The sequence below is a fragment of the Urtica dioica genome, chromosome 7, assembly GCF_054948205.1.
Source record: "Urtica dioica subsp. dioica isolate 48M chromosome 7, U.dioica_male_clone48M_v1_H2, whole genome shotgun sequence".
Lineage (NCBI taxonomy): Eukaryota > Viridiplantae > Streptophyta > Magnoliopsida > Rosales > Urticaceae > Urtica > Urtica dioica.
The window spans coordinates 21,858,178-21,884,837 of NC_142762.1; the positions used below are offsets into that span (position 1 = coordinate 21,858,178).

The 26,660-nt window shown below is 35.1% G+C and overlaps 1 protein-coding gene and 1 long non-coding RNA gene across 2 annotated transcripts; both read left to right on the forward strand.

The window, feature by feature from the left end:
• The first annotated feature begins 239 nt into the window (after positions 1-239).
• LOC149390399 (uncharacterized) lies at positions 240-1,279 on the forward strand. The gene is made up of 3 exons (XR_016300260.1): positions 240-520; positions 629-690; positions 1,006-1,279. It is a non-coding gene; the product is annotated as an uncharacterized LOC149390399 (long non-coding RNA).
• A 21,966-nt stretch (positions 1,280-23,245) lies between these two features.
• On the forward strand, positions 23,246-24,075 carry LOC149390400 (FCS-Like Zinc finger 3-like). The gene is made up of 2 exons (XM_089618598.1): positions 23,246-23,522; positions 23,615-24,075. Exons 1-2 carry the CDS (start codon positions 23,389-23,391, stop codon positions 23,781-23,783), a joined length of 303 nt encoding a protein of 100 aa, XP_089474724.1. The 5' UTR covers positions 23,246-23,388; the 3' UTR covers positions 23,784-24,075.
• The last annotated feature ends 2,585 nt before the right edge of the window (positions 24,076-26,660 follow it).

A 26,660-nucleotide genomic window follows, 5' to 3' on the forward strand; every position in this document is an offset into this window, starting at 1 on the left:
AATTTGAAGGAAAATTTATTTAATTAATTTTTTGGTCATATTTTACATCTCCCGAGAAAGGAATATAAGGAAAATGACCGATTTGCAACAAATAAAGCAAAGAATGTTTTGAGGTGGAAATTGAAAGATGAAGAGAATCAATGATTTAGTTGCAAGTCAAGGAGGGGATTTAGCAGCAAATTTTGAAATTTTGCTCAGCCTTATCCCCTTGAATTACCGACTCTCTTCGTCATGAGTTAATAAGAACGAAAGAATAAATAGAACGAAGCAACGACAAAACGTTGAAAAAGAAAAGAAAGACACCCAGAGAAAGAAATTGCGCGCGCCAGCGCGCGAGAGAGAGAGACGATGACATTAAGAACGAGAGAAAGAGAGAGTGACGCAGAGAGATGGCATAGGTGAGACTGTGAGATAGAAGAAGTGATGGCGACATCTCTCTGCCGGAAATTGTGGGCGTCGTGCGAATGCGAAAGGTCGGCCGAGAGAGAGAACTATCGCCAGAGTTTGTTCATATCACGAGGTAAAGAACAATCTTCTGACTCTCCTTCACCGATTCAGAATCCAAGAGAAAGTGATTCATAGTTTTGGGTTGTTGAATATGAAATTTGGGGATTCTCGTTCTTTTTAGGAGCGCTGTCAGTGTTTAGTGAGGAAAATAATCAGCGAGGATGAAGCCGGATTTCGTTCAAGGTAATGGATCCTTGAATTTTTGCTTCCTCTTGGACGAATTCGGGAAAATGGAATTTAGAGTTTCTGAATTTGTCGTGGATTTAAGTTCCAATTTCCGACCTTAGTGGTCTCTGTTGGATGCTCGTTTTTTTATGGATTGAATGAGGATTATGAGTTTTGACTGATTATAATCTCGTACTCTCGTATTCTCTCTAGTTGGTTGAATTGATGATGAGAATAAATTGATTAGAATATGGTCTGATGAGCTTAGGTGTTATTAGCTGAATTTTGGAATTGTGCTTGAGATTGATTTGTCTTGTTTGACTCGTGTCACAGGGTTTAGAGTTTCATGCTTCTACACTGAAACGTTGGAATCACTGTTATTAGAGTTTGATATGTTGGTGGACAAGTTTCAATTTGATTTTATGACTTTAAGCCGAAATGTGAACTTGAGACTCGCTTTCGAGTTAGTTATTGAAATAGATACTCGTATGCTAGTGAACGTCCAGGTTCACGGTCCAGGTTCAGGTTCACGGTGTTAGTGAACGCCTTATTGACGAGTGTCGTAGATTATCTCGTTGAAGTATGTGATATTATTCCTTCTCATTGATTTTTATGTTTTGGCAAAAATTATATACTATTTTCGAAATAAAAATATTTACGAAAATGCCACGATTGTTTTAAGAAAGTGGTTGAATTTCAAATCGGGAGATCCGATTGTGAAATGAAAGTATTTTCAAAATTATACATATATCATTATTTTCGAAATAAAAATGTTTTGTATATCTTGGAAGATCCAGTTACACGTATATATATATATATATATAGATGAAGCGGAGAGTGCACCATATATATAGAGTGCGGAGAGTGCATCATTCTGATCAGAGGGTTGCCACCGTTAAATGTGGTAGGGGTTCAAGAAATAGTACACGTTTAGATGTATTAATGACATATTTAAATTTATGTCATTTACATTTATGCAAGTATACATATACACGCATGTCGAGTTCACGTATGAGAATATTATTATTTTCGAAAATATTTTACACAAAATAAAATTATAATACCTATTGAGTGTCTCGCTCACCCCTACCTCTGTGACATCTTTTATATGCCAGGAAGTGAGAAAGATGGTTTAGGGTGACCTTGGCGTTTAGCGTCGTCAGTTTTCTGGTTGAAGATTGGTATACATTACGAACAAGTACGGTTTTGTAATGGTTTTTTATTTTTTTTTACATGAAGTTTTTAGTTTTTTTTTTTGGGAATTGTAAAATAATCAACTGAGTGTGCACTGTGGAACGTTTCTGTATAATTTATAAGTTTATTTATAGTCAAAATTCACGCCCCACTTTTTCGGACGTGACAAAATTATTCTCAAATCTACATAAAACCTAATGCATGACGCATTTAGATGAATGCTTAAATTAATTAATTAGTTAGTTTTATACAAATTAATTTAAGACTGATGTATAAATATTCTAACTAACTCACAAGTCACAAGCTTAGTATAAAAACTAATAAAAATTAGTTAGGGTCACCATGAACTGGGTCGAGATTCGGGACGATATGGAGTTCAACTCGAGACTCTACGAATGCTAGATTAGCCTTCAGAGCCCGTAGATTTGGGCTCACTTTCAAATATGAAAATCCAGGATAAAGCCAAATGACCTCCTAGTCCTAATTGCACTGACAATAGTAAGAACTCGATGTTCCTCCTTGAGAAGTCGTTGCTCTGCCTCGCCCCCACACTTATCCACAACGTTACTGCCTAACTGTGTCTCCGCGTAGCTTTGACAAAAATCCAAAGCGCGCAAATTAATCTCGTCAAGGCTCGCAGTCCGTTGCTAACTCTTGTAAAACATGAACATGTGCCACGATAACACATCGACTCAGGATCAAACGACCAAACATAATTGCATGATGTATCACTCGGGAAACTAATGCGAATCTCAAATACTAAGTTACTTAACGTCGTAATTAACAATCCAATTTAGTTTATGAAATTCAGACTGATTTAATTCTTTCGATTATTGTTTTATGCTTAGTTATGTTTGTGGATTCTTTTAGCGACTAGATTTTTATGGTGCTACGATGTAGCCCGTACCGACACTAAAGTGTTGATGATTCTCTAATATTTTTCTATTGTCATTCCCAATTTTGTTTGCTTGATTATTAGTCATGCTTATTGTTAGTTCATTCATTAGCTACCTTTGAATATTCTATAAGATTTATTTGCTACTCAAAAGAGAGTAAATTTATCATCGTTTTTTCTATAATCATCAATATATCGACCTAGGTTAGTAGAATACTTTAAGCGAGAGTGCAATCGTTTGAATTCGTGTTCTTTATACGTGTGATTATTTTAATAGGATTAGAGGCCAGAGGATAACAATATGTCAATTGCATAGGTTTGTTAGAACGCTCTAGAGAGACTAGTAAGTATGTTTGAAAGAGTGAGATTGGTAACATAGGAATGAGGCAACAATAGACAATATATAGGGATAGTCAACGTAGTTGGTACGTTGGTTAGTGGTGACAATATATAGGCATAGGTTTACAATTCGTTAATTGTTTTCTTTATTTTAATTAAATTTGTTGTTTAAAACCATCTCTCATTCACTTTGGAATCAATTTGCATTCAAGTTAGAGTAAATCAATAATTTTTTTTAGTCCTCATGAGTTCGACATCCTTACTTACAAATCTATATTACTTGGGCGACACGTGCACTTACGTGTGTGATTTTATTCGTAATAAATTTTTTGCGCCGTTGCGCCGTTGTTGGGAACTAGTTTAGGTTTAACGAAAGAAATATCTTGTTCTTGCAATTTGATTTCTTTTATTTTTTGTTTTATAAGCCTGTGTTCATTTACCTTTTGAAGGTGCATGGGAAAGGACAAACCATCGACGCTTCTTCTGTTGGATCTCAGATGGAAAAGACATGCAAAAAGAATCAGAAGGAAAAAAAAAATATAGAAGATGAGAGACACACGTATCAACCACCGTACCGAGCGCATGAGCTAAAGTCCAACCTCTAGGACTTAGTGGTGCAGATGGTCACCACCACCAATGCGTTCATGACCAAGACATGAGCAACACTCCAAACCCAATCAGCTAAAATTCAAAGTCTCGAGGTACAAGTGGGACAACTTGCAACCAACATCCATACACAACCCCAAGGGACACTTACGATCACCTTCGAAGTCAACCCAAGGGGGAATTAAAACGCCATTTCATATCAACGCGTCGTGGTCGTCGAAAGCCCGAAAAAAGAAGATAAGGAGGCTGCCCTGGTCGCCGCATCTCCTAAGCCATCTTCCTGGTCCACACCTACAAACCGCCACTTTTTTTCCCTCGAAGGCTTAGGGTGGCACTTTCCACGGAGTTTAGCGCACTTTTACAATAAGAGCTCCCGCCAAAGTTGAAGGACCCGGGCCAGTACACATTGACAAGAACCATTTGAAACATCTTGATAGATAACTCCTTGTGCGATCCAGGTGCGAGCATTAACCTTATGCTCTCGGCCATATTAAACAAACTCGGGGTGGGTCCCACACGCACCACTCTTCAATTGGAGGACCAGTGTGTAAGAGATCCACACGGCTTTGTGCAAGATCCTCACCAAGCATGGAAAATTCATTTTTCGGTTGAATTTTATATCCTCGAGATGGACGAGCACCGAGATATCCCCATACTCTTGGGATGGGCCTTCTTACCCACATGTGGTGCTTGCATAGACGTGCAAGAAAGTGAATTGAAGACGCGCGTAAAGAACGAAGAGAGACGTTCGGGATCTACAAAGCCCGAAAGCTCAAAAAGGAAAAAGAAGAGGTTTACGTCCTTGAGACGGACTAAGTCATGGCTCCATCGCCCCCACCACCGCCACGTGCTCATCTCCACGAAAACAAGAAAGGCACGAGTAAGGTGCAACACCAAAATATCCATTCAAGCCAGCACAAGGACAATGGCCAAAACCGTTCAAAGAGATATAGAGGAAGAAGGAGTATCGTGTAAAAGAAGATCCACCGCCGCCGGAACGCGGTGACGACGAATAGGGGCGTTCTGCCACCCTCGCAAGGTAAGTTTTCTCTCTCATGTGTTTTTTCTTGGATCTACATTAAGGACAATGTAGACATTAAGTTTTTAGGGGATGAACTGTTTTGCAGGGGATTTACATTAGATTAGTTGTTTTTATTAAAAAAAAAATTATTTTTTAATTTTGTTTGGTGATTGCTGGTCAGTGATAGTGTTTAAGTGTTTTCTCTCGCTATTTACCTATGATACCATGTTTTTGAAGAAATCCAAGTTTGAGTCAATCTTTTAAAAAAATTTATGCTTCATTGTGATTGACTAGTGGTTTGAGTAGCACAATCTTTGTTTATTTTTTTCGTTTATGCAAACACATCCGTCCTGGGTTTTTAGTAGCCTTTAAGGGGTTAGATCGAGTTTTTAAATGACTTTAGCTTACGAATACTAAGAATCGATCTAGCCCTTTTCGAGGCGAAATGACCTAACACAAAGGGAAGATGATATAGGCATTTTGACAGATCGGAGCCAAAAATCCACCCGTACACATTATAGCATTGGTTGTTCAAATCTGCAGTGTTCTTGGAAGTTAAATGCTTCGGTTTGCAAGAAATCTGGATTGTGCGTCATAAGGTCATATGTTAAAGGTCATACTTGCCATGAGCAATCAATTCTGCACAAGAATAAACACGCATCTTCTGTTCTTATTAGCAAATGTGTCAAAGATGATTTCAGGGGTACACTGGCAAATCAAATTACGCCTTCCGGTGTTGCTGAAATAATGAGGACACGATTTAACGTGGAGGTTGTTGGAATCGATCTAGGGTTAAGAAAATATTTAATGTTTCGAGCAAGCCGCGAAATTTAAAAATTTTCTTTTAAACAAGTAAAACGATTTTACTAACCTAGACAAAGAGCAAGTACATGTTCATTTAAAACTATTACAAGCATTACTCATTTACTAACATTTGTGAAGCTTGAACGTTGAGAAGCCTTAGGAAGGTTGAAACGTTTGTCTCCCCACGCATCTCGTCTTTCTTATTTCTTCAGGAACTTGAGTTACCACGATAGTTTCTATCATAAGAATCACTCGGGAAAGAAAGGAATTAGTCTGTGGGCACTTTTAAACACGGCGACTCAAGAACAAGTCTAAGAGTCGAAGAGCTAAAACACTAGGTCAAATGTGGACCTAGGTGCCAAAACAAAAACGAAAAGAACTTAGAGATAGAGAGAGAGAGTGAGAGGAGTTGGCGGCCACAAGGTCTAGAGAGAGAAGCTCTCAATCTCTAACTTATGTGGAATGAGAAAACAATGAGAATGAGGCCTCTATTTATAGGGGAGGGAATACCTTCAACAAGGTAGTTTCCTCTTCTATAGAATATCACATATTCATGAGCAACTATTGTCTTTTCCTTCTTATGTCACACGGCCAAGGAGTGTTCATGACACCTTGGATTTGTTTCCTCTTTTGTTTGCTTCTCCATTGCCTTGTATTGGTCGAAATTAGGTTTCCTTCTAAAGGAAATTTGTTTCCTTTTTTTTCTTTTGGCAAGTATCTTCATACATCAATGCACAAAATAAATCTCTTATTCTCTCTATGGTATGGACGGTTTTGGCTTCGAGAAGGGGTTTCTAGATTTTCTTCATTTGTTCATGACAACATAAGAAAAGCCCATTAAAAATTTTCAAATAAAATTCCATGAAATGAAATTAATCCTCAAGGCCTAGTTAACTTTAACTTGGCCGTGTGATATAGTTTCATTTGTCATCATATGACAATGTCAAAAAATTTATTGACATTCATTTCGTCCTATGTCCAAAATGACAAAAATACCCTTTTGACAATTTTCGTAAAACTCGTCTCGTTCTTGTTTTGAATCAGCTTCTAGTTTAACTATTCCTACTCGATATGATTTGTGAAAGTGTCCTCATGGACCCAAATGAACAAAGCTTGAGGTAACATACTTGGACTCAAAAGTTCACAAATCTTTTCCAAGTTTAGCTTAATATCAACTGACTCCACTAAAGAGTTGACACTGAGAATCTCTCAGTTCGAAAGAATTTATTTTCTACTCAAGAATTCAACTAAATTGTGATGAGTGGATCCACTGAATATTATCTATGTTTACCCTTTATGAATATCATCAGCTAGTCGGGATTTACAAAATTACCATTTTACCCTTCTAGCTGTTATTTCCTCAACTCCTTTGTCACTTGTGAATAAGTTAGAAACAATGTATTGACGAGGAGCTAACAAGTCACAATGATTCATCCAAAAGAGTCATGACTCAATTTGGACACTGACCATTTCATTTATTCACATTCCAAGGAACAAAGCATGAGGTGATATACATTGCATTTCAGCAATCTTGTACATGAATTCCTTATCTATGAGATCTTCACAAAGTTACTCATGACATCTTCATAACTTAGTACTTCACCAATATGTCATGTTAAGAATCACATAGTGAATCCGAACTCTGACTTTCTCAAATGAGAATACGTAAGCTATGAAATGATATGTCTCATTTCAAGATTGAGGTAAGCATGATGCAATTCATACGTAGTAACTTCGAGACATAAGAGGTTAAATGGTTTGTTCTTATTTTGTCTCTTGAAGTGCACTGGTCAATTCAGTACCTTCGGAAGATACCTAGAAGAACTATAAAGTCTCCAACTCTCAATGTCCCATAACTAGACATCATAGATTCACCTAACAATTGTACTGAGATCAATAGTCTTTTGATCCTTAGATTGCGAATATATTGTTTTAAGCAAACCATGAAGAGTTTGTTCATGCAAATCTACATTTGTCTCTTCATGTGTTGTTAGGTGTGTTTAAGGACTAAAGACTAAGGTTTTATCATAAAGCTTCAGACAAGGAAGAATGAATGAACGTTTCAACTTTTCTTAATAAATAAACAGTTACAAGGAAGAGTCTTCGTAAGACTATATTACATCAAATGTACATAAGGATGGAAGAGTCTTCTTGTGGGCACCATTGACAACAGAGGTAACATATTATAGGGATGGAAGGGTCGTAAAGAAGCTCTAAGGGATCTTCGTGGTGATTTTGAAGAGTCATATAGTCATTTACGATTAGTTCGTGAAATGATCAGAGAGAAAAACACAGGTTATTATTTTATATTTTTTAATTTTCGCTGAGTTGTTAATTTATATTTTCAGCTTATTTACAATACAATAAATCTGTAAATATTATATACATTTACACTATGTTTTCAGTTTAATATTTGTTATTTACTACATTCATTGTAACCTTGGTTCGTCTGTCGATGTCTTCACTGGAATGGGTTCGTTAGTCGATGTATTTCACTCGCCTGGGTTTGATTGTCACCGTTAATCAAGCAGTGGAAGATAATGTCACTACCAGAAATATGGGATACAACTACAGTTTTTTTTTTAACTCCAGTTTAGCCTTTTAATGGAGTCTTTGAATACAGACTACGGTCACCTTTTTTTAGGTCTGTATTAGACTCCAGTCGAATATAAAGCTGTAGATAATGGTCTATTTTTCTCTACAGCTAATATAAAAAAGTAGTGGTAATACTCAAAAAATTAAAAATGATCAAAATTTCACAATTTTTAAATGGAGGGAAATTTCCCACAGAATTTTGGCACATTTACACTACAGTCAAAGGTAAAGAAGGAGTTGTAATACTCAATACATAAAAAATTACCAAAATTTTTACAAGGAAATTTCCCTCCACTTCTTTTGGAAATTTCTCTGCACTATTTTATTTGGCCAAATTGACTAAGTATAGAAACATTATATCACTCATGTTAAACATATCAGATTCAATGAAAAATAAGAAAAAAGAGAACCGAAGAGAGAGACTCACCGCGATAACCACCGCTGCGAAAAACACCGCCACTATCACAAATATCTCACCCCGACCATGCTCACCGGTAAATCCCTCTCTCCGAATCTCAGTCATCTCTCTACTCAGTATTTCCCTCTTCTTCTTCTTCAAATTTTTCAAAGGATAATAGGGTTTGAACCTCTTTTCCTGGCTCGGTTTGCTTCTTCCACTACCAGAAAATTGGTTCTAGGGAATCTAGGGTTTCATCTGAGATGTTTGGGTTGATAGAATCTCTCTTTCTCGCTCTTCCTAACTCTGTCTCTAACTCGCAGGCCCGGTTCGCCGTGTTCCTGGACGATTGTTCACCGTCCCTCTCTGTGGCCATTCAATATTTTCCGCCCCTATCCATCGCCGTACGATTCTGCTCCATCGCATGTTAATGTTTGGGTTTCGGCGAACGTTAATTACAGGTAATTTCATGGATTTAGAGTTTCGATTTTGAAGTCTGATTTTGGGTTTCTGAAATTGATTGAACGTGGTTTGATTCATCTCAGTTGATTTGAATTTATCTTATCTAATTTAGTGGGTCTGATTGTGATTTTTTGTGAGTTGAGATGTAGGGTCTAAATGATTTCACAATGGCTTCAAGAAAAGCTAAAGAAGCAGGTTTGTATTTTTCGACTTTATTCCTTCTTTCACAATTTTTTTTACATTATTCGATTCCCATTTTTTGTTTTCTTGATCGTAATACGAAAATAACCAAATATGTTAAGCTTGGAGGCGATTTCAAGCGGTGCAATGGCTCAAGAGCTTAGTGGGTACGTTGGGATTGTCGAACGAGCCTTTGAAGAGAAAATTCCTTTCTTGCTTAAGAAATGGAATCATTCTCTGCAATACCATCAACAAGATTCACCCAGGAGCCGTTCCCAAGGTATCGATTCGCATTCTAATCTCTTATCATTTATGAACCTTTAAATCCTCATAACAGGATTGTTAAATCTCCCCCTGCGATATCCGAGTCCCTTGGGTTTACATTATTTAAAGTAATAAATTTTGAGCCCGGGAAGAGCGGCGGCAGAGGAAGAGAGTTTATCGATCTTCCGGCGATGGTGAAATTTCTACATAATATCTACTATTTATCTTGTTTTCTTCCTAATTATAGAATACAAGAAATTTCCTTTCTTGACTGATATAGAGTTATTTTGGTAGTAGAGTTATTTTGGTAGTAGAACTTCGAAGGATGTATTTGTAAGTTATTTTGATCAGCATCTAAATCGTTACCAAGTACATTTGTTTTATATCTGGATTTGTTTATTTGACTTTAATCGCACTGAATAATCATTATTTATACTATCTTCCCTTTTGATGCTTTTTAGTTCCACTAAACATGAGATTATGCCATAAGCCATCGGGCAATTCTCGCTCAGATACTGTTCTCTTGTATAGTACTATGCGATGTATCTATTCTGATTTTAATTTTGCTCTGTAGAACTTCCTCTCCGTCTGGCTGATTTCGGTGTCCTGCATCGTAATGAAGCAAGTGGCGGTTCTGGAGGAGACGACGATGGAGGTTTTCGACGCGGAGGTGATCAAAGGGATTCGGAGCCCGATGGAGGAAGGGCTGATTCAGGCGCTGAAGCTCGCGATGAGTTGTTGTGCTCCGGTGCCGGCGGTGAGGCCGGCCATGGACGAGGTGGTCAAGCAGTTGGAGGAGAATAGGCCCAGAAACAGGTCTGCTTTGGTCTTTCTTGTGCAGGAAGAATTCGAGAAACGAGCGCAGTCTGTGACTGCAATGTCGAAGTTGAAAGCCGAAATTCGATTCAAGGCAGAGGTCGTATCGCCGGCAGAATGGGAACAGTGAGATTTCTGAACTAGATCGAAGCTCTTTGGTGATCAAAAGATTTGATCTAAAACATTTTATTTTTCACAATGATTAGGTGGATAAAGGAACAGCAGAAATCTGAAGGAGTCACTCCCGGTGAGGACGTCTACATTATACTGAGGCTCGATGGCCGTATTCGAAGATCTGGAAAAGTAAGTCTCATGAACAAAATAAAATGTGATTAGTATTATACAAATTCTTCTCTCGATAATGAAAGACGTGATTTTTTTCTTCTCCTTCAGGGAATGCTAGACTGGAAGCAGATTGTGGAGGAGCTGCCTGACACCGAAGCGTTTCTGAGCAAACTAGAAAAGTAAGACATAATTATGAACGATCGCGTTTGCTCGTCACTCTTGTAATCGATTGGTTTTTAATCCATTTTTTTTCCTTCTTCCTTCTCTAACTTGGAATCTAGTGTTGTATAGTGAATTTTGCCATGCAAATTTGTTGATACAGAATATTAAAATATAAAATTAATTTCATAAGTGAACAGTTGTTTATTTAAACCCCTTGGCATGATCTTTATGCTTTGGTATGTATTCCTGTCATAAACCAACTGAAATTGGTGAACCTTTCTGAGGTTTTTGTTTTTTTACGTTGGCTTTTCTTTTTCATTATTGTTTCCAGTGTTTACCAAAGGACAACGGGGTTATTTATTTAGGCGATCATATTGATGATAGTTTTTTTTTAAAATCTTTATGGAAGTTTTCTGTCTGGCTAGATGTACATCAATATCTTCTCTTTATTAAAAGTGTTTATTCTCTAAAAAAATAAAATAAAAAATAAAAATTTGTTGTGAAAATCAGGAGGCTGGAGAATGAAAGGATTTCTTTACGAAATTCCTTGACAATTCCATCTCTTTTGATCGACCCTTAACACAAGTAAAGAAAAGAAAAGAAAAGAAAAAAACTACACAATCGAGAGAGAGCTGAGCGTGATCGAGAGAGAATCAGCGAGACAGAGATTGGGCATGAGATTGAAACACGTTGAGAAAGAAAAGAGGGAGAGAGGCTGAGAGAAAGAGAAAGAACAGGATCAGAATTAGAAGAGAGTCATTGAAGTTTGTTTATCTCATAAGAAGATGTACGGCAAAGGAGCTGTAAGTGGATTCTCGCCAGTTATTCACGAGTTTCTGAGGTAATTTTCTCCTCTTCTATTCGTGAATTAGGGCTTCCTTTTGATTCCGCTTGATTTCGGAAATTGAATGGTTTGAGGATAAATTTGATGGCGATGTTTATGATTCACGTCGTTCTTGTTTCTCGCGTGCCTTTGTTTGGTTTGATTGTGATTCTCTTGAGTTAGGTTTCATGAATTTGGGGTTTTTGTGGGTAAAGGGTTCTTGATTATTGGTGCTGAATTGATGCTTGATTTGTGATGATCGTTGAATTTTTCAGAATCTTTGTATGATATATCCACTGCCAATATTATTTCATATTAGGTTTGATTGTTTCAATTTCATTACAAAAAATAAATATTTAACCCATTCCTTTAAATCACAAGTCCAAATGAGCTTAGTCAAGCTTGGTAGTGTTTTGAACTATTTTTCTGCTCTTGATTCTTTTCTTTCTTTCTTTGAACAGGTCAGGAAAGAGATGGAAACGGTAGACCAAAGCTATTTCTATGTCAAAGGTCTTGGCAGTGGAAAAGCTATTTTTTTTAGTTGGATCCTTCCAATTCAAAAACTTACTTGAGAAATTGGTACATATTTTTGTTGTCAATGGTGCCCACAAGAAGAGTTGTAATCTTTATTTTGTACATTTGATGTAATAAAGTCTAATGAAGACTCTTGCTTGTAATTGCATATTCATTCATTAATAAAGTTGAAACGTTCATTCATTCTTTCTTTGTTTGAAGCTTTATGATAAAACCTTAGTCTTTTAGTCCATAAACAAACTTAACAACTTACGAAGAGACAAATGTAGATTTGCATGAATAAACTCTTCGTAGTTTGCTTAAAACGATATATTCGCAATCTTAGGGTCAAAGGACTATTGACCTCAGTACGATTGTTAGAAGAATCTATGATGTCTGGTTATGAGGCATTGAGAGTTGGAGACTCTATAGTTCTTCTAGGTATCTTCCGAAGGTATTGAATTGACCAGTGCACTTCTAGAGACAAGATAAGAACAAACCATTTAACCTCTTATGTCTCGAAGTCACTATGTATGAATTGCATCATGCTTACCTTAATCCTGAAATGAGACATGCCATTTCACAGCTTAGTATTCTCATTTGAGAAAGTCAGAGTTCGGACTCACTATGTGATTCCGAACAGGGCCTATTGGTGAAGTACTAAGTTGTGAGAATGTCATGAGTAACTTTGTGAAGTTCTCATAGATATGGAATTCATGTACAAGATTGCTGAAATACAATGTATGTCACCTCATGCTTTGTTCCTTGGAGTGTGAATAAATGAACTGGCCAGTGTCCAAATTGAGTCCTGACTCTTTTGGATGAAACAATGTGACTTGTTAGCTCCTCGTCAATACATTGTTTCTAACTTATTCACAAGCGACAAAGGAGTTGAGGAAATAACAGCTAGAAGGGTAAAATGGTAATTTAGTAAATCCCGACTAGCTGATGACATTCATGAAGGGTAAACATAGATAATATTCAGTGGATCCGCTCATCATAATTAGGTCGAATTCTTGAGTAGAAAATAAATCCATTTGAACCGAGAGATTTTCAGTGTCAACTCTTTAGTGGAGTCAGTTGGCATTAAGCTAAACTTGGAAAAGGTTTGTGAACTTTTGAGTCCAAGTGTTTAGCTCAAGCTTTGTTCATTTGGGTCCATGAGGTCACTGTCACGAATCACATCGATAGGAATAGTTAAACTGGAAGCTAAGTCAAAACAAGAACAAAAATTGTCGAAAGGGTATTTTTGTCTTTTGAGACATAGGATGAAATGAATGTCAATAAATTTTTTGACATAGTCATTTGATGACAAGTAACACTCGGCCATAATATGATTAATTGGGCCTTGTGGATTAATTTCATTTCATAAGAATTTTATTGAAAATTCTTAATGGGCCTTTTTCATGTTGTCATGAACAAGTGGAAAAGCTTCTAGAAGGCCTTTCTAGAACTGTTTTAGGCGCCCACCACCCAAGAGACAAGAGAGAATATTTTGTGCATAAATGTATCAAGATACTTGCCAAAAGAAAAAGAGGAAACAAATTTCCCCTAAGGGAAATGAGGTAGGCGCCCAACACAAGAAAGAAGCAAGGCAAGGAACAAAAAAGGAAACAAATCCAAGGCTTAATGAAGCCCACCTTGGCCGAGTGCATCATAGAGGAAAAGAGGAAATTGGCTCATGAATATGTGATATTCTATAGAAGAGGAAACTACCTTATTGAAGGTAAGACCTCTCCTATAAATAGGAGCCTCATTCTTCTCATTTTTCTCATTCTACATAAGTTAGAGATTGAGAGCTTCTCTCTCTAGAACTTGTGGTTGCCGCCCCTCTTCTCTCTCTCTCTAGTTTATTTTCGATTTTTCTTGTTTTGGCACCTAGGTCCTCACTCGACCTAGTGTTTAGCTCTGCGACTTCAAGACTCGTTCTTAAGTCGTAGTGTTTAAAAGTGTCCACTCACTAATTCCTTTATTTCGAGTGATTTAGTGATAGAAACTTTCGTGGTTGCTCGAGGTGCCGAGGAAAGAAAGAGAGACGTGCTGCGAGGGGAGACGAGCGTTGCAAACTTTCCAAAAGCTTCTTCAAAGTTCAAGCTTCAAGAAAGGTTAGTAAACTTCTTAGCTCATATTAGTTTTTAATTACGTGTACTTGCTCTTTTGTCTAGGTTAGTAAAAAACTGTTTTTACTTGTAAAAGAAAATTTTTAAAAATTCCGCCGCTTACCGAAGCGTTAATTATTTTCTTAAACCCTAGATCGATTCCAACAATTTTTTTATTTGAGGCTATTTTTATGTCAAAGTTTATGAGAATTGAATTGGAATTTTGTGATGGGCCTGATGATTCCGATTAATGTTTGTCGCTTGATTTATGAATGAAGCTTATCAATTTCTATCCTAGTTTTCTTTAATAATTATGATGCGCATTGGATGATGTAGTCTACATTAGCAAGATGTGACTTTGAAGCACATCGGGGCAGCAATGCGGGGCAACAGTGAGGCTGTCCTAGTTCAGCAACGAAGCGAAGTGATTTCAAGAGTGAGTCTATCCACAGTGGGTCTATGAAAAATTGTAAGTACTTAGTGTCTGTCCTAGTCTCTGTGTGTGTTATGTTAGGTAAGTCTGATTTGATCATGTGTGTGTGAAATATTAATGTTAGTGTCTAATTAGTGTTAGGTTCAAAGCTAAACAATGTCTCAGGGTGTTAGTACATGGTGTGGCTTTTTCTTATGTCTCAGGTGTTTATGATTTTGTGTGATTTTGGTGTGTGTTTTTCCCTTGTCTGCAGGTTCAATGGGTTCACTATATTAACTTTGCTTGTAGGGTCTCCTTCAAAAAAAAAAAACTTTGCTTGTAGTGTCATAAACAAATTGTAAGTAATTTATATTTTCCAAATATTTGTAATGCCAAATTTATGCATGTAAATGTAAATGATATTTATGATTGATTTAATGAAATATGAGATTTTTTTATATTATTATTAGGTATTTTTTGGATATTCATTTATTATAAATGTAATTTAGTATAAATATTTATTTAAATATATATTTTTATTAAAAAAATTGCTCTACATAAATAAGATGTAGTCTATATTGTTAAAATAGAATTTCATGGATATAAACTACAGTTAAAAAATGTAGTCTTCAAGAGAAAAGACTGGAGTCATAGGCAAAGAGATAAGACTTCAGTGCAATAGATGCCACAAAAACATAGTAGTCTGTCTAACTCAATTAATTATAACTACTCTTTAAAGATGTAGTGTTTATTGACTCTCAACTTGAACAACTACATTATAGAAATGTAGTCTTCAACAGAAAAGAATGGAGTCATAGGCAAAGAGATAAGACTCCAGTGCAATAGATGACACAAAAACGCCGTAGTCTGTCTAATTAAATCAATTAAGACTACTTGTTAAAACTGTAGTGTTTTTTTCTTATTTAATTGAGTTATATATAACTACATCATAACGCTGTAGTATTTATAGATGAGACTAGTAAGACTACATCTATAAAATGTAGTTATATATTTTAACTACAGTCTTATAAAACAGATACACTACGGCCAAAAACTGGAGTCATAATCAAAGAGATAAGACTCCAGTGCAATAGATGACAGACGGTAAACTGTAGTCGATTTAAAATGACTACGGCGTTCGGCAGTAGTTAGAGGCCAAATTTCTGGTAGTGTGTCGGCTAAAATTTTGAATAGGTTTTGGGCTTCGGTCGAGAGTTTTTTTGGGTTTGTTTTTTCTTTAATTATTAATGTTGTTGCATGTTGTGTGTGAAAATTGGTATTCGGTTTTAATGACATTCCTCGATTTGCGCGATTAGTTAAGGCTGAATATTTGATTACGATTTCTAATTAATCGCGTCTAACAAATGGGCGGGAATTTTAAAGGGTAAATGAATATTTTTTTCAATACTGTTAATAAAACCAATTGGCTATTAACAATAAATTAACATAAATGTGGGCTAAAAAACAATTCCTTATATTTGGGTGGCTATATACCTTAATAACCCTTATTTTTATTGTCTAGCTTTGTGTGTTGCTTGAGGACAATCAAAATTTGAAGTTTGGGGGTATTTGATGAGTGTGTTTTATACGTATGAATCTGTTTTTTTTCAAGCATGAATCTAGTAAGTTCTCAAGTGTATTTGAGGTTATTTTGTGTTTTTAGAGTGAAGTTCGGGTTGTTGGTGCTTAATTGAGCATCGAGACATCATGAGAGTCATCAGAAGAAACCATAGGTCAAATCGGAGTTAAACGACAAGTTTTATGCAAAGTCAACTCTTCTTGGATCTTTTCAACGAGTCGACGTGCCGCGCGGAACAGCTAGCAACAGATCGCGGTAGAAAATAACCAAAAATGCACCGCGCTCAAGCTATTTCCAAAAAATTCCGTCAGGGCGCACCGCACCATGTGTCAAGCGCGCGTGCCGCGCTGATGCCCTGTTATCCTCATTTAATTACCCGATTTTATAATTTTTGAGCATTTGGATCCAATCTAAATGCCGTATTGGATCGAAAAACACCCGTAAACCTATTTAAATGGTCTTTTTAACCTCAAAACGCATCTTTCCTTTTGTTTTTAGTTGTGTAATTGTGCTTGGTTACTTTGGAGAGATTTTGAAGAGAGAAAAACCGTTCTTCGCCATAATGAACGCCTCCGAAAAATCTCTTGAACTCTATTTCAATTGTTCTTCTTTTATTTATTTAATTGCTCTAGATCATTGTTGAACACCTTATATTTATAATGAATTCTTTTTTCTTTTCAATGTTGATTTTAATTCTTTCGATCATTATTTTATGCTTAGTTTTTATTATGAATTCTTTAATTGGCTAGAATTTTATGGGACATCAATGTAGCCCGTGCCGACACTAACGTGTTGATGATTCTCTAATATTTGTCTATTGCTTGTTCCCAATTTTGTTTGCATGAATGTTGTTATATCATTGATTAGCTACCTTTGAATATTCTATAGGATTTGTTTGCTAATCGAGAGAGAGTAAATTTATCATACTTTTTTTTTATAATCATCATGATTGACCTAGGTTAGTAGAAAACTCTAGGCGACAGTGCAATTGTTTGAATTCTTGTTCGTTTTGCGTGTGATTGTTTTAATAGGATTAGAGGCCGAGAGGATAACAATTTGTCAATTGCATAGGTTTGCTAGAACGCTCGAGAGAGGTTAGTGAATATGTTCGAAAGAGTGAGATTGATAACATAGGAACGAGGCACATAATAGGCAGTATAGGGATAGTCAATGTAGTCGGTTCATGGTGAAGTCGTGGCTCTGCTTTTCTCTTTGATTTAAAACTCGTTTATTGTTTTCTATATTTAATTAAATTCGTTGTTTAAAATCATCTCCCATTGACTTTGGAATCAATTCGTATTCAAGTTAGAGTAAATCGCTAATTTTTTTAGTCTTCGTGGGTTTGACATCCTTACTTACAAAGCTATATTAGTTGGGCAACACGTGCGCTTGCGTGTGTGATTTTATTTGCAACAACATGCAAAGATTTTTTTTAATTAAGAACACCTTAAGATAAGCTATGGGGATTTGCCGCCTTGTGCGGCAATTAGGTTGTGAATCCTAACGTGTAGTTTGGAATCCTCTTGAGCATGTTCGCTGATGGCGACATCGGACTTCGTTGTTAGTGGCTCTATATGTTCCAAGGTCATTGACTCCATAAGAGCCACAAACGATGGGTCGTGGTCATCGACTACTAGGTAACTGTGAGCAACATGCCATGAATGGTGAGACAAACTGAGCCGAAGCTGACACGCCTTGATCAATTACATAAAAGGACCCATGATCGACATACCATAGTCGGGGACTCTGATCGTGTCATAGCCGACAGGTCGCGGTCGATGAATCTTGATATTCCTTCATAAGAGCCACAACCAACAGGTTGTAGCAGATGACTAAGAATGAGCCACGGTCGATAGATTGTGGCCGATAGGTTTAGATGAGCAATGAACATGGTGCCATAGCCAACAAGCTTGGCTAGACCAAAATCGGCGTGGTGCTGGTTGTAGGACTAGACGAACCACAATCGTCATTCTGTGAGTGGTAGGCTCGGGTGGGCCACAACCTTTGTTCTGTGGGTGGAAGGCATACACGGACCACGACCGATGGTGCTGGCTCGATTGCTCGAGTCATGCCCCCGGTTTGAGGATATTTCTCGCCTTTTTAATGGGATATCATGTCATGGTGTCGAAAAATGATCTCATAACATAAATCAATAATTTTATTGTTCAACTATACTTGGATTTTCTACTTTTCAGGAAAACTTCTTGATTTTTTTAACTAGTAGGTGTTTGAAATTGTTGACTTTATTACATTAATTTGATGCTTTTTTTTTTTACCAAAAATCGATAAAATTTAAATAATTTAATAGTTTAACTTATTTTTGTCCAAAATAGAATATAATTATTATTTTTTTTCAGAAAAATAGTTATTCTGTAAAAAAAGAAATGAATCTTTTATTTTTTGAAAATGATATATGTAATTCGGTGAGTTTAACATACGACTTAAGTCGGTAGTGTCGTACAATTGCTCTAAACAAAATTAGAAATCACTCAAGATAGGAGCAATGTTCTTCTAAAGCTAGCTTCAACTATGCTCTAAAGCACTAAAATTTATATTATTTAGACTTAAATCACATGGCATAAGTGTCCCCAAATTATAGCGTCTCTACATACTACACTAAATTTGGTGTAGATAGTGTAATTCATTATTGAATTTAGTGTGGATAAATTACTTGTTAAAATATATTAAAATAAAGGGAATATTTTATTATATTTAACATAGAAAAAATTTGGTGTTGTTGAAATGGAAAAGAATTTGGTGCTAAATTTTATGAAAATAATGTAATTTTACAATAAATTTCATTCAAAAGTTTGGAAATGCTCGGTTGACAAGGAGTCCTACAACATGTCAAGTGAAGTTCATTTGTATCAGTTGATCACCATTTTCATGTGATTATGGGTAAACTGAAGCTTCTCTTCCGTAATTATTTCACATGTCGGATGAAAAGTAATCGATTTAAAGAGACCAAAAAAGCCCTTGGACAACCGTGGGAGATGGTGATTGGCAAGTTGTACGACATAATTGAAGAGTCTTCCAAAGAAAATTAATAAAAGACTCCAATTGTTTGATCAAATAATAATAATAAAAGACTCCCATTTGAGAAGAATAAATAAATAAGCAAAAGACTCCAAAGGTGTGAGATCAATCGTGACCGTTTCTTCGAGAAACACCCAACAAAAACGTGGAAGAGATCCGCCAGCCCTAATCATGACAGCAGACTACGTGTCGGATCAGAACGATCCCTAGCTTGATGGGTGTTGCACGGCGACTGGGAACACGTGTTTCGGTCAGGCTGACCGGGCAATGTCGGTCAGGAAACCGCGGGCCCCACTGACAGGGACGTCAAGCACTAGAGGAATGCGGCCACCGTGGTCCTGACTCATTGCGGGCCCCACTGCCTCGATGGGAGTTTGTTGGTTTGTGGACCCACTCCGAGTCAGCTCCAACGTTATGGTGTTTTTAAGGTTTTGTCTTTTCTTTTTTTATTATTATTATGTATTTCTTTATCCGTTATTATTGGGTTTTGTGGGGCCCAGGTTTGCTTAGCTCATGTCCCAGTTTGCGATTGCAACAACGAAGATGAATGATGAGCGAAATAATGGCTCTAGAGGAATCGTATTGTTCGGCACTTTGTGATTGCCACTTGGTTTTTCGTTTAATTACAACTATACCATCGCGTCTTTGTGGTTGCTGAAAACCTTTTTCGCTTTTTTATAAGAGGGGTTTTTGGAGTTATTGGCCAAATAGCAAGGCTAATATGAGGAATTCCCAAGTTTCCACGTCCCTCTTATCTTATTGGATAAATACTCCGTTGTATTTGTCACTAAGAGCATCTTTAATGGTTTCTTGCTTAAGAATTGTAGGGATTTGCTTGCAAATATAAAAAATGTTTAGTTAGTTGCTTAACCATTGTTTTGCATATTGGCTATTGATTTAGCTAAGCAAATCTAAGCAAATTGGCTAATTTAAGCTAGTTGCTTAACTATTTAGCTCTAGAAAATCTATGTGGCAAAAATACTATTTAGCTAAGCAATAGCCTAAGCTAAACCATTAAAGATGCTCTAAACATTGTATCTTTGTTCTGATAAAAAAAAACATTTTATTTTTGTTCAAAAAATATAAATTGTACTTGTTTGGATAAACATGTAATTTTATGTTAAACTATTTAAACCTAATTTAGTCTTTAATTTTTACCTAATGGAGAAACTAAACCTTAATTTTATAAATATCATTCTATATTTCAAATATTTTCTAAGACTATAGTGTAATTAAGCCATGAAATATACACCCTAAAAGCAGCTGACGTAACTATATGATTTATAACTAGAAGTGTAGCTAGATATTATATAATTTATGCTTATTATATATTTGGTTTTGTCCGTTTCGAATGTGTACTTACAATTATTTTAAACGTATTGATTAATCATATGATACGATAGAACAACTTACTATTTAAGCATGTGGAACTCAATTCCCTTCTTGCTCCCAACTAATGTCGACATTATGTCATGGTCAAATTTATAAAAAAAGAATGGTGGAATCTAGAAATAATGGGAGTATATTCTTCGGTTTTTATTATTGATAATTTATAATATATTACTTTCCTATTGAATATTTCTTTTACATACTACTTAATCTGATTATGTATCAAATTTAATATATATATATATATATATATATATATATATATATATATATATATATATAATAATTTGTTACTTTTGTGTTTCTCATCACTTGAACTCATCTCGCCAAACTACTACGGTGTCATATAAATAAATCGTTGCTCTTAGTAGCAGATTGTGACCGTCGTTGCACCTATGCATATTGCTAACAAATAAATTAAGCCGATTAACAAAGATGCATATTTAACATTTCTTTATAACAACTAATCATAATTTTTATAACATTGAATTCAAAATTAGTTACATATTTTCTCCCCTCAATTTTTATACGAATAATGATTCACCCCTTGACATTTGAAATCTTACAACACTGATCTTATAATCTTGCAACAAATGTAGTCCTTATTTTTGGATTAAACATTTAGGGGTAGAATTGTATTTTCATTTTTAAGCCTTCTTTTAGTTTATTTTATTAAAATTTTAAATACAATTCTTTTTCCCCCATTTTTTGTCATTCATTAACGAATGAAAAACAAAAATATATGTTGATCTTGATATCTACTTATCCGATGAATATGGCGGCGAATTGATTGTTGATGACATTCGGAGCGAGGTAGAGAGAAATGAGCTCTTCCGCGAAGTAATTGTCTTCCTTGCAAATCAACTTTCCATTCCTCCAAAACCCATAAAAAATCCATTTTTATGTTTTTCTCTTCGTTTTTTTATGTCGACTCTGATGGCAATGAATCGAATCATATTGTAAAACATAATTAGAACAAGACCTAAATCATTTTTCAAACCTAGCTTCAATCCAATTATGATCATACGGCGCAAAACCACCGACCGCACGGATCAAGTTTCGCCCAAAAGCACCCTCTTGCTGGTCCTTTTGTGGTCGGAAGAACGAGGAGAGAGGTCATTCTTGCCGATAATATGGCCTTTGTTTAAGCCTGCAATGAAGCGTTGGTTTGGCTAAATCAAATTTGTTTTTCCTTTTTCCTTGTTCTTTAGATTTGGGTCTCGGTTTGGCTAAAACATGTACAGTGCATAGAGCTAGGGATTTCACGAGACTCGATTCTCGGACTCGGGGAAAAAGAGAGAAGAGGGAGTTGATTCGTCGAGAGAAAATGGAAGAAAAAAATCGTCCTGAGAGTTCAATCTTGTTAGGAATTTTTTTCTTTGACAGCTTGTTGGAAAATCAGTCGTGCTCTCTTTCGAGGCTATTTCTGAGCTCATGCTGAGCTACCCATTGACGATGGAGGGAATCGACGCCGAGGTTCCGTCATCTCTCCGGCCACGTCGGCTTTCCAATGGCCATCTCATTCTCAGATTTTGTTGCAACATAGTCGTTGGGCAAGTCTTCATCTTCCGGAAAGATTTATTTGCCTAATCTAATCATGGTGGACAACGAGAAAATAAAAAGGAAAATCATTGATCCATTGTATTTTTTTTCTGTTTGCATTTTTTTTACGAACTTGTGTAATAAAAGAGGTATTAACCCAGATTTCACTCTACACAAACTAACTCTCGAACACCATATTTTTTTATTTTGATTTGAAAAAATACTATTTTACCATTAATTGTTTAACATCATCGTCAAATTCTTGACAGAAGGACTATGAATGTTGTAATGTAGGAGTATAAGGTCGATTTTGTAAGATTTCAAACATGAAGAGTGAATCGTTATTTGTGTCAAAATTGAGGGAAGAAATATGCAATTAATCCTTATTTTTATTTTTATAACTCACGAGTGTTTTAGTTAATATACATTTACACTATGTAATACAATTCTTTTCAGTTTTTTTGGACGATACCAACAAATACGAGAGATAGAGTCCTGCGAGATCTTATACCGGCCATACACATTTATGTAATACATTTTTTAAGAACATTTATTTTGTGCTCAAACGTGTCATTTTCAAGTGCTGAGCTATCGAGAGAAGTGCCTAATTCATGACACATTTAAAACAACTAAAAAAATTTATGACTCTCTCGAGAAATACTAATTAGCACGGTTTCAAAATAAAATAAAATAAAGTAAGAAATACGATGCACCTAGGTTAGCCTAACCGTAAAAAAGAGTTAGATTAGCCTAGGTGACAAGAAATAATATGGCGATGACGAAGAAGAAGACAGATCATATCCATAAATAAATAATTGAACTGAAACAAAATCAATATTGATTGAACCACAGCCAATAAATTTAAATCCTTCTCTTAAAAATTAATAAATATAGATTGAAATCCCCCCGAGGAATCTTGTAAACCGCCATTGGTTTTCATTACAAGCACTTTATTAAAAGAAAGCGGTTTTATAAAGGGAAGAGTTTTTCAACTACTCATGTGATCACGAAAGCCGTACACGAACAACCAATCAAGCCCACATAATTTTCAACGAAGTTATCAAACCAACCCTATTATTGAAAAAAAAAGGACCACAATAATATTGTAGTCCATCACCCATCAGATTCTACACGTTAACAAAGTCTTTATATATGACCCACCAGCAAGACTATGCTCTCTCCCCTCCTCTCAACTTCCCTCTAGAAAACGCAAATACACAATTAATTAACCTCTTGAGCCTCTCGTCTCAACGACTTTTTTTCATTCTCATTTTTCAAAATCTCCTCTTCTGAAATCTTCAAAATGACTGCAACAACAACAAGCGATATGTTTCAATTGGGTGGGATTGAAGACTACAACAACGAGTCCCACTTTCTTGAAGCTTGTTACCTTTGTGGAAAATCACTCGCATATGACTCTGACATCTTCATGTACAGGTTAGTTAGTTTTATCATGGCTATTTTCATAATTTAAATCTATGTTGCAGTATAGAAGTTTAAATTTTTGTTTTGGGTTTTTTTTTCTTCAGAGGAAACACACCATTCTGTAGCCAAGAGTGCAGACAAGACCAAATAGAGTTTGATGAGGCAAAGGAGAAGAGCTGGAAAATGTCCTCAAGGTCTCGCAAATCAGAGTCCAATAAGGACTCGCCACCTGGCAAGACCTCCTCGCTGTCCGGGACTGTCGCTGTAGCCTAACAAACTTCATTGGGTGATATAGTTTGTATGTAAATTATAACACCTTCAATTTTGCAAGAAAATAATTTTGAGTAAAAAAAAAAAAACAAAAGGGGAAGAAAATGTTTGAGATTGAAGGGTGTTTTACTACTCTGTAATCTGTAAAGGTTTGGATGGATTGGGAGATTTGGGTGTTATAAAATTTTGTTTTTTCCTTTATATGTTTATATGAGCGATCTATGAAAGGATCCAGGTGTATAATTTTGTAACGATGTTTAATTTTAATGTCACTACAAAAGAAAGTTTTGAGGCATTCGAGTTTCTAAATGGATATTTGATTAAATTGCATATTCATCTTTGATAATATTTCCCAACAGAGTTGAGTTGGGGGTTTGGTTTTTTATTTTTAGTTTACACAGCAGTACTGCTGATACATAGTTCTTCTTTTTTTTGTTATATATATATATATATATATATATATATATATATATATATATATAATATTGTATTTGAGTGAAATGTAGAGTTTAATTTTTAATTTTAAAAAATATAGAGTATTTGACCAAAATGACGAAATTATAACTTAAAATAAATAACAATGTCACGAATTTTCTTTTTATTGAATTTTTATTGAATTTTCATTGATGTTGACTATAATATTTATATCTAAGCACCAGTTATTTTATTCATTCGCGTCATATATGTAATTTATTTAAAAACTAAAAAAAAATAGACAATAGTCTCTTAATCATGAAAAATACAAAAAATGCAAATGAATAAAAATCGACAGTTGATGGTCATCAAAATCACAAATTCGAACAAGGAATCTAGGATTCAGAATTGTAATTCGAACACGGAATGAAATAATATGTGGAGAGATATGAATTTTAGTATTTAACTTCAATTTAAGACTATTTTTATTTTAAAATTGAGAGTTTAAAAATTAGGGTACTAGTTTGGATTTGATTCAATTTTTCTTATAAAAAAATTAATATCAATGAAAGAGAGATTTGTAACTGTTATCCGTTTCAGAGTATAATTCGTCATTTTAATTAAAAAAAAAATATGAACTCGACATTTTTTTTAAACACGATATTTCACTAAAACCTATAAAATTTATATTTTATTTTCCCTTTTCAATTTAGTGCTTACTAATTCGTTACGCTAATCGAATTAAACGTGGACATCTATCGATCTCAAATGACTTGCTCAGCGACAGATTTTATTTGTTTTCATTCTATTAACTTTTTTGTTTTTTGAATTCTTGTCGTAACCTCCGAGGACTTTGGATTGGTTTTATTACCCCTTTATCTGTCACTTGAGGGCATAATTCAATTCCCTACTTTTGTAAAACAAAATGTCCAACAGGTTAATATACATTTTTTTTTTTTTTTTTGTATATTGTAAGATATACAGGTTAAAAAAATCGGTAGCTTACAAGTTGACGTTGGAACTGTAATTTTTAATATAAAAAAATAATTATATTTTTGACTTCCTGGTTGCAGATGACCCAACCAAATACGTAAATCTCACAAAAATACTGATGATTAAAATATGGTTCAAGGTCGTCATCGGAAAGTTGAGTCACAAATAATACCTACTAATAGTCTATTTATAGACGATTAAATTACTAATGAGGATCATAGTAAAAAATAAAAATAAGAGTGTCAATGCTCGAAACTAATAGGGCCCAAGCGGCACTGTCTGTAAATATATGAAGTTGTTCCATTCGCAGTTTGTCACTAAAACAAAAATATAGTTTTCATAAATTCACACACAAAAATTTATAAGAACAATTAGGTCAGTAACCCCATAATCCGCTTTCATTTTAAAAAATAATTCAAGTTTTATTTTATTAAAAAAATAGTCCATCACGTCGAAATTAATTAAATTAATTGTTCAATAAATTTAAGTTACGGAACAGTTAATTTTATTAACTTCGGTTTGGTAGACTATTTCTTTAATAAAATAAAATTTGACCTAAATTCTTAAAAAGCGGTAGAAGATGGGTTAGTTGCAAGTTACAACAAATACTTGCAAATATATATATATATATATATATATATATATATATATATATCAATATACAAAATTTATTATTAATAATGTTCAGTTTATTACATTAATTAAAAAAAGGTCTCTAGTTTTCTAGCCCAAATCAAATTATGATATTTTGATGTAGCTAATGTTTGAAAACGTTTGGGTGAATAGCCACACGTTCACGCTTATAGAATTAACCTAATTCACCCTTTAACAAATACATGTAATATAATTTAATAATAAAGAAAAAAAAAATAGTTAACCAGGTAATGATTCCTTACTTTTAGCAACCATTATCCAATATTTTTTTAATAAAAAAACAACTCCCAGGCGAAACAAAAAATTGCTAAATATCGGAATAGCAAATATTCAGACTAGAAAATGATTATTTACGATTATCATTTATCATTATTAATTAGCAAATATATGTCTGGAACCCAACAATGTAAAGCAATGTCAATTGGTGCCAAATATAATCTCTTTTTAAAATGAAATTAAACAATTTGTTTTGCTCAACATAACAAAATAATAGCGTTGTTCATGGCTTTATTTTTGTGAGACAATTCATCATGCACCTTGTTTGTGTGATCAGGGCATAAAAATTACAGTACAAATCTACAAGCGCACAAGCGCATACCCGTGGAAGAAAAGTGCTGTGCTTGTAATTCCTTGAACCTAACACGGCGGAGACACCGAAAGCGTAAGTGGGCTTAAAAACGCTCTGGTCTTCTGGCGTTGCAGCGGAGACAACGATCGCCATCACACTCTGCCATTTCGCACTAGATCTCGGCCCGATTCGAGATCGTGATCGATGATGGAGTCTGTGACGGATGGTTAATTTAGCTTTTGGCCCTTAAA

What these genes read in the sequence shown, in the direction of transcription:
- LOC149390400 (XM_089618598.1), top strand. Translation starts at nt 23,389, where the DNA reads ATGACTGCAACAACAACAAGCGATATGTTTCAATTGGGTGGGATTGAA. An exon ending in TCTGACATCTTCATGTACAG is followed by an intron (nt 23,523 to 23,614) that starts GTTAGTTAGTTT and finishes TTTTTTCTTCAG; the next exon opens with AGGAAACACACCATTCTGTA.